This window comes from Stenella coeruleoalba (assembly GCF_951394435.1).
Source record: "Stenella coeruleoalba genome assembly, chromosome: 5".
NCBI lineage: Eukaryota > Metazoa > Chordata > Mammalia > Artiodactyla > Delphinidae > Stenella > Stenella coeruleoalba.
The window spans coordinates 77,023,837-77,038,043 of record NC_137150.1 but is presented as its reverse complement, the minus strand read 5'-3'; the positions used below and the strand labels follow the sequence as shown (position 1 = coordinate 77,038,043).

The 14,207-nt window shown below is 36.3% G+C and overlaps 1 protein-coding gene across 4 annotated transcripts in view; it reads right to left on the bottom strand.

Annotated features, from left to right (window-relative positions):
* MIX23 (mitochondrial matrix import factor 23) overlaps positions 1-14,207 on the bottom strand; it is a 39,886-nt gene that overhangs the window by 15,861 nt on the left and 9,818 nt on the right. For 3 of the 4 annotated variants that reach the window (XR_013828599.1, XR_013828600.1, XM_079923405.1), the window contains 3 exons: positions 12,881-13,006; positions 7,976-8,122; positions 3,237-3,296 (listed from right to left, as the gene is read on the bottom strand). Coding sequence is in view for 2 of the 4 variants with exons in the window: in XM_079923405.1 (XP_079779531.1) it covers positions 3,237-3,296; positions 7,976-8,122; positions 12,881-13,006 (333 nt within the window). In the remaining 2 variants the exon portion in view is untranslated. Of the gene's footprint in view, positions 1-797; positions 1,109-3,236; positions 3,297-7,975; positions 8,123-12,880; positions 13,007-14,207 lie in introns of those variants that run through there. The other variant, XM_079923406.1, reaches the window with a different exon arrangement.

Here is a 14,207-nt window from a genome sequence, read left to right as displayed (position 1 = left end):
AAAAGCAGTCTGTCTATAGCAGAAAAGGAAGTCAGACTCCAAGAATGAGGATTCAATGCACTGTTGCTAGCTTGAAAAGGGAGGGGACCATGGTGTCAAGAAATATGGGTGGCTTTCAGGAGCTTAGAGTGGCCCATGACAGGCAGCAAGGAAACAGGGACTTCTCTTCTTACAACCGAAAGGATCTGAATGAGCCTGGAAGCAGATTCTTCCCCTGGAGACTCCAGACAAGAGCCCAGTCTGGGCCACAACTTGATTTCAGCCTGTGAGACCCCAGGCAGAGAACTCAGTCAAGCCTTCCTAGCCTTCTGACCTACAGAACTCTAAAGTAATAAACAGGGGTGAATTTAAGCTGCTAAACTTGTTAAGCAGCAACAGAAAACGAATACAATCATCCTGTACTAGAATACCATTATGCAAGCCCTCCTCTACTTTTCCATTTTCTGAATTTGTTTTACTTTGCTTTCCTTTTCATGGTCCACGGAAACATTATCCAGGAAAATATTTCCACCCAACATTAGTTTTTGCATATGAAAACGAGCTAAGTTAAGGTACTAAGAGAATTTCTTTGGACAGTATCCAGCCTATATTACTGCCCTTTAACTTAAGAGCAATAAACCTAAAGAGATAAAACTATCAATGACCAAAAAGGTCTATGCTCATGCCAATAAATTTGTAAAATTCAAAAAGGTACAATATAAATCAAATCAGATATTGAAATTGTATTTAAATTCTCTTACAAGAACTTACTGCCTCAACTTGGAAAACAATCAAATAATTATGTACACTGAGTCAGAAAATTATTTTAATAGTTACAAAATATCTTTTTTTGTTTGTTTTTTTTTGTTTTTTTTACAGAATCAGTATAAAATAGCAGTTGATTTCTCCATAATTATCAGAATTATTTATACTTGAGGTCTTGGGTAAGTGGGGCTGAAATCAACAAAAGGTCTTGGACTGTTGGCTCAGAAATCTTCCTGGGAAGCCCACCATGTTGATGTCTGTCATGCTTAACTCTTATGAGATGACCCGGTCCTTTTTTAAAAAAAGTATCTTTTTATTCATTCTTTGGAGGCTTGAAGTGAATTCGGCAGCGTTCATTAAACACCTAAGATATGTGAACAGAAACAAAGGTCACTGAGTCATCCTGTATAAATCAGGCCTGGAATTCAATTAAATTTGGCATGGGTCAGGTAGATATAAACTTTTCTTGTCCCAGGTCAACAGGTTTAGGAAACAGAGGTGTTTCCTCACTGGTTCAAACTGACTTACTAGGTGCTAAGAGCTAAGAAGGCCTTGATATTCATTTATATGATAATTTTAATATTTTAATAAAATTTAAATTATTCAAGGAAAAAAATCATCACAAGCTAGCTTATTTGGTAAACTAACAAATATGCTAGTTCCATATTCTGGACACATTCTGGACAGTTAGACAAAAATAAGATATTTTTAAGATAAAGCTTTTTAAAAATCCTTTTATAATGAAGATTTTATTTAGATATCTGTCATGCTTTTCTAAATGAGTGCCAGATCCTTCTTACATGGAGATATACTTGAAGGGAGTCCACTCCTTTGCTAAACTGTATAAATTTATATAATGTTTTGTTCTATTTATCTTGCTTCCTAAAAACTAAACAAATAACATATCATAATGTTAAAAGAACATTCTATTATTACGTGTCATGTGGGACTATGTCAAATAACAATTTTGGTACATCCATTCAATGGGATATAAGCAAGCATAAAAAATAAGGAAGCTCTTCATGTTCTGATTTGAAAAGATCTCCAAGATATATTAAGGGAAAAAAACAAAGTGTAGACAATATACTTCCATTTGTCTGATAAAGGGGGAAATGTGTGTGCTTTCAAGGAGCAAACACCTTATCACATAGGTGGAAAGGGCAGAAATAAGAAATCTTGGCAAAGAGGATAGGATAAAGAAATGTGATAAAGCAAAAGAAATCGATTTGTATTTCGCAGTTTATTCATGGCTCTGCAAGTTGGTACACTCCAGTTTTTTTTTTTTTGCAGTACGCGGGCCTCTCACTGTTGTGGCCTTTCCCGTTGTGGAGCACAGGCTCCGGATGCGCAGGCTCAGCGGCCATGGCTCACGGGCCCAGCCGCTCCGCGGCATGTGGGATCTTCCCGGACTGGGGCACGAACCCGCATCCCCTGCATCGGCAGGTGGACTCTCAACCACTGCGCCACCAGGGAAGCCCAGTACACTCCAGTTTTTGGTTCAGTTAGCCTCCCTCTGGATCCAGCCCCATTCCATTGGTTAATTTCAAAGGGTAAAACAAAACTTTCAGTTCATTCTTTCAGATTTAATAGATTTTGCCCTTTGGAAATCTTTGAAGTTTTAGAGAGGACATGCGGACATACTTTTTCAGAAAACTAAAGTAGGAATTTTGTAATTTTTTAAAAAAGTTTTATTGGATTATAGTTGCTTTACAAAGTTGTGTTAATTTCTACTGTATAGCAAAGTGAATCAGCTGTACATATACATACATCCCCTCTTTTTTGGATTTCCTTCCCATTTAGGTCACCACAGAGCACTGAATAGAGTTCCCTGTGCTATACAGTATGTTCTCATTAGTTATCTATTTTATACATAGTATCAATAGTGTAGAATTTTGTGATTTTTAACTACATGTAAAGTCCTGGGATCCTGGTCCCCCAATCTAATTCCTAATTAGAACCACGTAGGTGGTAATAAGGAGCATGTGAATCTAGGAGCCATAAAAAGCCCTATTATCAAATACCAGTAAAACTACATACAAACAAAGTTTCACGATCAGATATGTCAGAAAACAAACAACTGTGAAGGATAATGATATGAAAATTTATGGAAAGTAACTGAGCTCAGAAAAGCTAACTTGAACAAATAACCTGGTTGAAGGTTCTAAGTTAACAACTAATAACTCTAAATATCAAATAGCCCATAATTAGTATTAGGAAACATACAGAATGTCTCCAATTCTGTTCCCATGATGATCATGCAATTCTACCATATGACTGTAAAGCTACTTTTTGTAAGATGGCTCTAACTTGGATTCTAACCACAACCTGCACCCCCCCCCAAAAAAAGTTAAAGCCTTCAATTGCTTGTAAATGAAGGATCTTTATTATTCTTAAGTGCCCAAGGCACTCTTTGCCTCCCCCCTCCCTTGGTTTCCCTTTGTTAGTTCTGCTTCCCCTCCTAGTTCTCTCCAAGAACCAACATTATTTTATACCTTCCAGCTCCTGTCATTTACCACTTCTTCAACATTCAGTTCTGACTGCATCCATTTCAACTGCAAGAAAGGAAAACAAAAATGAAGTTACGAAAATTTAAATTAAAGAACTAAAACCAAACTCTATGTTTTCCTAACAAAACCAGCTGCTGCTCCTGCGTTCCATATTAATGGTAATACTTAGGCTAGATTTCAAAACCTTCTTTGACATAGCTGTTCTCCTCATATTTAATCAGTTGCTAAATCTTATAAAGCCGTAGTTCTCAAGCTTTGCTGCATATTATTATCACCTTGAGAGCTTTAAAAAAAAAATCTCAAATGTCCAGGTAGTTCACAGAAGGAAAACAAATGGCCAATAAACCTATTTTTAAAATGTACCATTTTATTCATGTATAAAGAAATGTAAATTAAGCCATAATATGACAAAAAAAATTTTAATACAAGAAATCTGATGTCTGATAAAACCTAGTATTAGTGAGGGTATGGGGAAAGATACACTCACACATATTTTTAGTAGGAGTACAAATTGTTTCAACTTCTATGGAGAGCAATTTGGTAAGACTTACCAAAAATGTAAATTCACATGTCCTTTAACTCAATAACTCCAGTTCTAGTTATTGATCCTACCATATAGATTTGCAAAGATAGCACAGACGAACAAAAAAAAGGACAAGGAGGTGGCAACCTGATTTGAATAAAAGAAAAAAGAAACAGGAAGAAAAACAGAGAAGAAGAATATATAAAGCTCAAGTAATTGAGAAAGGGATGAGTTTTCCATACCTTAACCGTACAGCCAGAGGTGTGAGGCTAAAAATGCTAGTCTTTCTAACTTTCTTTTTAACTGCCAACCTAATCACTCCATCAAAAATGTAGCCAATTCTATTGCCAGGTCCAGATGGCAGGCCCATCATACTCCTAGTCGCCTCTGGTCAGAGAGACCTGAAAGGAAAGAAGCTAACCAATTCCAGGAGGAGAACCTGAAAATATTCAGGAAAATTAGGAGAAAAAAAGCAGTACAGGTTGAGGCAGCCAAGAGGTTAAAAGCAGGATGATTTCTTCAGGCCAAAGTCAAGACCCAGGCCAGGAGATTTGGGAACAAAATGCCAGAGGGATTCTGGGCAACCATGAGTTAGGCACCCAGACCAAAGAACCTAACCATAAATTAGGAGTACAGCTCAGGCAGGAGGTTTGAGAAATATGCATATAACACTAATAAGACTGGATATGGTACTGATCCAACGCTCCTTGTAAACTCCCTTCGTAGACTCAAAACTGCTGTCAGAATATGGGCCAGTATATAGGATTGAAACCATGAACAAGGGGAAGGACTGCATTTCTAATGTGTTGTGGAGTAGTAACAAGCCTGAGGAAGCCCGCCTGCTTACATCACAGCAACCTTGGTTTCAGATTTTAATCAGTTATATCGACCCAGAAATCATTAAAGCTTCACTGCTGTCAGAGCCTGGACTTTCTGCCAAAGAAGTAACAACTTTAAAGAACAGTGTTACAACAGACCACTAAGACAGTATTCATAATTGCTCTCAAATATTAAAGGGATGTTTGTGTAGAAATGGGTTTAGACTTATCCAGAGGGAAGATTAAGGAACAGTAATTACATGCTACAAGGAGACAGATTTTCACACTAAGTAAGAAAATCTCTGAACAATTACAACTGTCCAAAAAGAGAATGCACTGCCACATAAGACTGTATATCCCCCCAACCCCCTTAATACTGGTTAAACAAAAGGTGGAAACCACTGGTTGGGGGGGATATTGTAAAGAGGATTAATATAACAAATATGGAGTCCCAGCGACTCAAAAAGGAAAGACACTGCTACTTCATTATCAGTCAATATGCAAGCTCTTACATATATTATACAATTCAATCCTCACCAAAAAAAGAAAATATAAGAAGTTACTATGTATCAATTCCATTTTACAAACTGAAAATCAGAAGTTTCAGAACAATTAATTTACAAGGTTACAAAACCTCCAAATGGTAGGTGGGATTATTTCTTTAGAGCTGTCTGCCTTTAAAATCCATGTTTTTTCTATTCTTGAACACCGCAGATATTACAGCCAGCTTCTAATGCAATTTCAGTGCCAACAACAAAATGCTACCTTTGAGATGGTTGGTTTTTTTTTTTAATAAATTTATTTATTTTATTTATTTATTTTTGGCTGTGTTGGGTCTTCATTGACACGGGCTTAGTTGCTCCACGGCATGTGGGATCTTCCCGGACCAGGGCTCGAACCTGAGTTCCCTGCATTGGCAGGCGGATTCTTAACCCCTGCACCACCAGGGAAGTCCCGAGATGGTTGTTTTTGAGGCTCTGGGTCTTAAACAGGTAAACTTCGTCTCAAAGCTACTAAGAGGTGACAGCAGGTATATAGTTCCAGCAAGGAATGTGCTTTTTCTGAGGTAAGGATTCAGGTAAAGAACTGGGAACTTTCAGACGGGCATCACTGTATGTAAATAAATTGTTCACTAAAGTAATCAGAATTTGACTCTTAGTCACAACTTAAGGTAAAAACACTGACTGAATTTAGAGTAAGATGAGATGGGTTATAAAGTCCCAGTTCTACCACGTACTAGCTTGTGACTCTGGGGATGTCAGTATCTCTAAGTCTGTTTCCATATATAGAAAATGAAGAGGTAGAGCTGGAACATCTCCAAGAGCTGTCTCTTTCTGATTCTATAATCTCCATAGCAAACTTGAAAAAGAAAGTCAAGTTTCCTTATTTGCTTAAATACTACTACTCATGGTTAACTTCTACTCTAGTCCTATGCAATATCACAGGCCAGAAAACTACCTTTCATTAACTCACTGGCTGGTTTCTAAAACTCCTCCTTGCAGTGATTGTGCTGGGCTCTAAAGGCAAATGGGCAGAACAGAGGGCAGACAAAATTGTGTGACACATCACTCACAAACACTCACACTGGTTTTTGAACTTTGCACTCTGCTAACAAGAGTCACTCTATTCTTTGTCTGACTTAATTTGCAAATAATCATTTTTCAGTTTCTGATTTAACAGCCCTGCCCTGCACTTTCCTTTGTCAATACTTCAAGAGCCTGTTAAAATACAAAATCCAAAAATACTAGATCTTAACCAGCTTTCTATAATTTATCTATGAGCCTTCATCAACATGGAGGGTAGGCTAAGATGACCATTATAGCCTAAGTTCACTGTCTGAAGAACCCACCACTGGCTGATGAATGAGCAGGTGTGGAACACAGGGCTGAAGCAGTTGTCATGAACAAAGAGAACAGCAAAGACAGTGGATGAATCCTGTATCCAGTGAAACACACTGCATCAATGGAATGACTAAGAAAGTGCACACCTGTGTGCAGCAAAAGAACAAAGGCTTGAGAGAGACAGCAAGATCCCTTTTTCAAAGTTTGGCTACATCTACTAAACAAAGAGCAAACTTCACAAGTTGTTCAGTATGAAAACATGATTCCATATCACACTGGATTTTCAGTCACCTGACATGTAAGGATCAGTAAGTCACCTATTACACCATCTTAAAATACAGACATGATTTTGATAATTATACAGTGGTCATGTAAGAAAAAGCCCTTGTTCTTAGGAAATAACCAACATATGTAGGGGTAAAGGAGTATAATGTGCCCAGCGTATTTTCAAAATGGTAAAGGAAAAAAAATGTGTATGGGGGAGGGGGAGGAAGACAGGGAAAGAGGGAGGGAAGGATGGAGGGGGAAAGAAGAGTAGAGAGAATGAACTGTAAAGCAGGTGGAGCAAAATGTAAATAGGTGAATATAGGTAAAGGGTATATGGGACTTCCTTGTACTGTTCATGCAACTTTTCTGTAAGTTTGAAATTGTATCAGAATAAAAAGTTACCCCTGAAGGCCCCCTCCCACCCCCACCCTCCTCAAAAGACAGCAATGCAGTCCACAAAATAAAATATGGCATACATTTCAACTGTTTTCTTGACGTGTCACATTTAAGGGCTATAAAGAAATAGCTCTGCTTCATTAACTCTACTCTGAGGTCCACACCCCATCTACATGACGGCTGACTTTGGGAAAATAAAGCTTGCTCTGACATAGAACTCAGTGGACACTTGGTGTTCTCCTAAAAGGGAAAATGGCAGGCATGGGAGATGAAGTGGAAACAAAGGAGAGTCTGAAAAGAGTCAAAGACCCCTACCACCCTCTCCACAGCAAAGAAATAAACATAATGAGGCTCTGGTGGCCCTGGTTATATTTAAATAGTACTATACTTTTACGGCGGAAGGGGGTAATATCCTGAAGTTAAATATCTATATTACATTTCAGCAGATTTCTACAGCTGAAACCAGAGGTAAATATTTTCAAAATGTAAATATATTTAAAAAACGTTTCTTCTCAAGTCAAGCTTCAAAACATAGATACAGATGTGATTGCCCTAGATTTTTCGATGTGGTGTTGGTCTATATTAATCCTTGTATCTTTGTGGAATATGTAAAGGAATGGAAATAACATGATTACATGCTTCTTTTAGCTAAAACTTGCTACACTCCACACGTTCATGAAATGCACATTAATTTACCAATTAGTATTGAAATGTAATAAAATAAAGTCCATTAAAAATGAAGTACTAATCTCCTGATCATTTGGTTTTAAGTAATAATAACCATCTCTTACTCTGAGTTTTTCATATTAAAAACTGGCTTTATTTTGAAGGCTAAGTTTGGAAACCTTGCCTCAGAAATGTAAACCCTGTTCAACTTACCTTTGTCTGTTCTTTTCTAAGTTGCTTTAATAATGTTAAATTGTCCAAATTCTTTTCTCTCTCTTCTCGGAGCTGTTTTACTACTGATGAGGTCTGAGCTATACAGTTTTTTATGACTCGGTCCCTACTGGCATGAGCCGCCATCAACTAAAAGAACAAAAGAAGGAAATGAGAAAAAAAAAATCACACCAATTTGTCACATTTCAGTGTTTTAAAAAAACTTTTTTAGGCTACAGAAATGTAATACTTTCTAAAACAGTTTTTAAAAACTGAATCTGTGGAAGAGAAGATTGTGCTGAATGAGCCCGCTCAAAGGCAGCAGCTGTGAGGGTGAAAGTGAAGAGGTTGGGCCGTCCTCTTCCTCACTAAGCTCCCAGGCCTTCCTGCTCCTCTTCCTGCACTCCTTGCGCTGTGCTTTGATTCATCTCAGTCTCCTCCCTGCACTCCTTTCTCTCCCATTCTTGTACCTGTGTGTTCCTCTACCCTACACCCACCCTCACACACCTTCTGGGCCACTTCCTATTGCTGTTCTCTTTTTGTTTTTTCATTGTTTTTTTCAGCCTCATGTTGTCAACAGTGCCAAAAATTATAAAGTAAGTGATATAGAGAAGCTCTTAGTTACAATAAAGAAAAACAAAGAATGCTACATTTACCTATGTCAGACAGAACCCTTTTCAAGATTTTAAACTTTAAGTACTAACAAGGAAAAATTGTACATGAAGTGGAGGTCACCGATTCCATCAATTGTGTGTGCTGACGGAGAGTAAAGGATGCCCAACAGAGCAATTATCAGCCTTCATCTTAATGTAACAAATCCAATACAATAATTTGCATCTATTTTCTGCCTTGTTTCATTAATTATGATAGTCATGTTTCAATTCAAACATACTCCCATGATCATAGCCAAATTCTGGAGATACCCCAAAAACTTGGGGTGGAGGCAGAGCAAAATACTAAAATAATGTGCAATCGTCATTATAATTAATGGTGCATAGTAACAGTAGTTCACCTCCAACTAAAATTTAAGTGTTGGCTTGCTCCATTTAATCACGTTATATCATTCCTTCTCCCCTCTGAAGGGGGAATATCCCAATGCTATGCTAGTGATGGCTGTATAGAAATAACCCATTATATATATTTTATATAAAATATGGGACTAACAACCATTCTATAAGCATTCCTCATAAGTTATTTGAAATACAGCTCTTAAATGGTCATATTGGGACCCCGTGGTTGAGAACTACTGGTCTAATACACGCCAGGAAAGAATAAACCTTTATATTTCTAGAGGGGAATACTAAAAGTGCATTAGTTAAAAGTTGTACCCATGTGAAGGGAGGGAATTTCATAACAGACGTTAATCCCACCTATAGTATATTTCTCTAATAAGCTAATTTTTTTCAGTGTAACATTTAGGGTTCACAAGGACAGCCTCAAGGCCCATATTTATTAGCTAATATGCTGCTTCTGTTACAGGCTTCAGTTTCTTCTTTTGGAAAATTATGGATTATGAGTAAATAATCACTAATATCCTTTCCACCTCTAAAATTTAGAGGCAACATGACTCAGTACATTGCTCAGATACCAGATGCTATTTAATTACTTTGATATTTTGTCTAACCCCCCAGCAATTAGTGAAACAGCATTAGTACTAACTAGGAGTCTATCACAATATTCTCATTTTTCTATCTGCATTTTAAAATCAATTTCAAATTTTGTACATTTTATTAAAACGTTCAGTATCTTTCTTTTGGTCTCTCTCCACACAGTTTCCTTCCTTGGCTGGGCTTTCCTCCATTATTCCCCTTGTTAGCTTGGCCCCTTACCTGTGGATACACTTCTAGATGCAGACTACCCTCCTACCCTCACCTGCTTACATTTCCTTCATATTAGCCCCACTGTGAACCCACTCCTATGTGAACAGGAATTACTGGGCAAATCACCTTTTACTCAGTATTATCAATTATTGTGGTCTATTTTCATGACCATCCTTCAATAAAATTCAAAACTAACAGCATATGCAAGAGGAATATGCATGGACTTCTTTCTGTACATATATGTCAAAGAAATGAGGACGCTTGATAACTAGTAACAGATGGGGTGACATAAGCCTACTAGAGAAAAAATAACATGAACCCAGGCTTATTAGCTCATTAGTATCAGATGCTTGAGGATTTGGTCATAAGAGAATTATTTCTGATACCTAAAGTGCTTATAAAGGAACTGAGATAAAATTAAGAAACTCAGTAAAGTAAAACTTTGGTTAGAGGAGAAAAATCCTGAACTATAACCATATCATAACCATACTTCCTTTGATCTGGGGTAAGCAATTCTGAAATGAAGACGCTTGGGGTGGGGCAGGAGAATGATTCAAAACTAGTCTAAAGCGGGTATATCTAGCACTTCCCAGTTTTATTTTACCACAACTTTGAGAACTTCTTTTAGTCTGAAATTTTCACCTACTACCTTTTAATCATTATTTTAAAATAATGTTTTTTGCCTTTAAGGGAAACAGAATGTCATTTTCCTGATTATAGTTTTTTGGTGTTTTTCTTTCTAGAACAAAGGTTGATTCTAAATTTCCCAAACATCATTTTAGAATCCTAACAACGACCCTTAGTTTAACTATCATTAAAAGCAAAACACTTAAATATTGTGAATCAGTATGTTGTACACCTGAAACTTATATAATATTGTACATCAACTATACCTCAATTGCAAAAAAAGTTAGTAAGTTTTTGTCACGGCATTTTTTGTGTGTTTTAAATCTTCCTCCAGAACTTCTGACAAAAGGATGTAAGAAGCATATTTTTTAAACATAGTCCAAAAGTTCATTATATTAAAGAGATAGCTTTAAGAATTACTCTAAATCAATCATTATGACACTGGTAACAGTTCTGCATTTGTAAAGCACTGTTCCAAGTTCATAGACTCCTTAACTGTTCAGTATTGATTTTTACGTTTACCTTGAAACTGAACAATAAAGGAAAACTTCATATATTGAGGGAATATGCTCTAATTAGGGAATCTTACTGAAATTATTTCATTTTTACTAAGATTATACTTTTAAAATTTGGAATTTCTAAAATCAAAATTCTAAATTTCTAAATTCTAAAATAACTTTGCTTATCTTCTCCTATGAAGAAGTATTCTCCTATGAAGAAGTATTATCATTAGATAATTTGTATTATCTATAATAAGTATTATCATTAGAGTGCGCAAATATTCCTTCATCGACTATAAAAGGAAGGGTCAGGGACTAAGGACAGTCAGGGTGACCGTAAACAACTTGGACATGTCACAGAGTTCCACTTCTTAACTGAGACAATATCTAACGGAACTCAGTGGTACTTGTTAGCATGGGTACTCTATTGCAGGCTCGACCCCTGGAACAGAGCTACTTGATAAATAATCCTTTACATACATTCATGTTGCTGGATCCCTCTAGAATACAGATGAAGAAAAACCCAAACACATAGACAAGAATATCTAAAACAGAAAGGTTCCAAATTTAGCATGCCAGTTTATCCTGGTTCAACAAAGGAATAAGAAATAATAACAACAATAAGAGAAGCAGCAAGCATTTATATGTAAAACATTTAGTACAGTAAGCACTTTATATTAACTCATTTAATCCTCTAACAATTGACCGGATACTTTTCTGATACTATTTTACAAATAAGGAAACTGACTCAGAGGTTATTTCAAGGTCACCCAGCTAGGAAGTAGCAGAGGTGAGATTTAATCTAGATCTGGAATCCATGTTGTTAATCGCTATGCTATAAACCTCTAGGTTAATAAAAAGATTCTAAATGGAAACAATTGAATAGATTATAGAGATTATATATATATGGGTAGTGAGGTGGATCACTAAAGCCATTACAAACTTCTACCAATAGTTCTTTAGACAGAGCTACCCAAAGAAACTAAGTGAACTGTCAAACAACCTCATAATAAATTAGGCCTTGGACCCATGCTCTCTACTCCCAATACTGAAGTCTACTCCTTAAAGCCCCCATCCCTACAATTTTATGAAGCCACAAGAATTACCTGACCACTCAACAAAGTAACATACTTTCACATAAAAGCAGAAAAAAAATCAGCAGTTAATGCTTTGAATTTAAGTGATATGAATAAGTTTATCCAAAACTGATTTTTTTTTCATTATTGAGAAATTGACTTTAGATTTTAAGTAATACAGTAATCTTCTGGTAGAGCCTAAAAAAGCAAATGCCATATATCAGCTTCCAAATTAATGAAAAAAATATAAGTAAGCTATAAAAAATGCTCAGCTACATCGTTATTTCCTTTCACTTTTAGAAATTAAAAAAGAGAAATAAAGAGGATCTTTAAGAGGCAATGAAAAAATATATACTTGAGAAACCGAAGCCTCAGAAAAGGACAATTTATCTGTGGCTTTTCCTTCTCTCCTGCCAAATGCTTCTTTTCCCTTTCCTGATGAGTCAGGGAAGATAGAAGATATATTGATAAAAAGTGTGAAGGGTTTTAATTCTTCCTTAAATCAGGTGTCTAGCTTCTTAAGATTGATTCATTCAAAGACCCTGCTCTTGTTTCACTGTTTTATTGTACTTGACTGTTTCACTTTCTCCTTCATTCCTTGAAGCATAAGCTTTCCTAAGTTAAAGGCTGCTCAGGAGGGGGTCAAAAAAAGGCTGCTTTCATTCCTTAGAACTGTCTCTTCCCAGACTTGTACTTAAGATCACACATTTTCTTTAGTTTGTAGAAACCAGATCAAAACTTATATATACCCTCAGGTGTGGGCAAGAAAACATGAAGATTCCATTCTTGTATCCACAGTTTAATTATGTCAATTGTTTTCTTATTTTGCCTACAGAGAAAGGCATAAAGGAAGCACAAAAGAAAAGACTCAAAAGATACACTTACAGACTCATAAAGTTGTTTACAGGTTTGGCTGGCATCAATTTTCCCTGCAAAGGAAGCTGTTGGAACCGTAGTGTTTAATTCATGTACTATTCTGTCATCAATCGTCCTCATCACCTTGAGTAATTCCTATATATATTTAAAATAAAAGAATAGTAACTTGAATGGAAAGTTAAGTGGTTAAAAAAAGACCATTTAAGCAAAACTAAATAAATAAATAAAGCTCTTGGATATGTTACAACCCTGTGAATTAGGAGTGGGGAAACCACACTATATATAGTGCAACCACAGAAAAATCTTTTTTACAAGAATGAGAGGTAGGTTATGTAATAGTAATTCTAACAATTGGCACAACTCTTTCCTTGGTCCCACTGTGATCATCTTAAGTGTAAACATGGTTTCATTCATTTGTAAACCCCATGTTCCGGCACGGTGCTTAGCAAACACTGTGTTCTTTCCATCTCCAGCATACAGCCAATAAAGGATTCTACTGAATTTGATTACCCCAACTTGTCCAAAACAACCCAGCTTCATTGCTTGCTCTGTTCCCTCTTTGTCTATCATTCTAAAATGTGGTGCTAGACAGAAATTTTCTAGAAAGATACACAAGAAACTATCAGCAGTGATTAACGTGCAGATGTTAATCTATATCCTTTCAAGCTTTTTTTCCTTTCAGGCTTTTTCTTAGTTTTTTACTACGATTGTGTATTATTTTTGTAACAAAAATAAAGTATACTGCTAGAAAAGAAATCAAATCTCTTTGTGGCTTTCTTGTTCATAGAACAAGTAGTTTTACCTTTTCTCAGTTACCCAAGTTCACATTTCCCAAGGATCTCTCTCCTCTAAAAGAGGCTCCAACTCTCAAAACCCAATCAAAATAAAAATAATACCAAAAGGGCAGGGATCTTAGAAAGACCCTGATGAGTATACCAACACAGCATAGTCCCTTCTCCCCACATTTTGATTAGGGTACTTCTTTTCACTTGTCACTAGACAAAGGCTGGGCATCAGCTACCTTCTGTCTGCAGATGATATAAACTCTAGAAAAGGTTTCTAGTAGTATACCCCTTTCTTTCTCTTTTAATCCACCCTTACCTCACCCTGGCCCCACAAAACAAAACAAAACACAATCACAGAAAAATCATTAAGAAAACAGAAGTGTATAATACTAGGACTATACTTAATGAAAACATCCAGGAAGTTAACATTTAATATTAATGTGTATTAAAAGCATCTTTGCTTGATCCTCTACTTCGTTCAACATATGAACCTATTTCTTTGACAAACTTAAATCCATCACTGAAATCAGCTTCTTCATTCCTTTCATCCA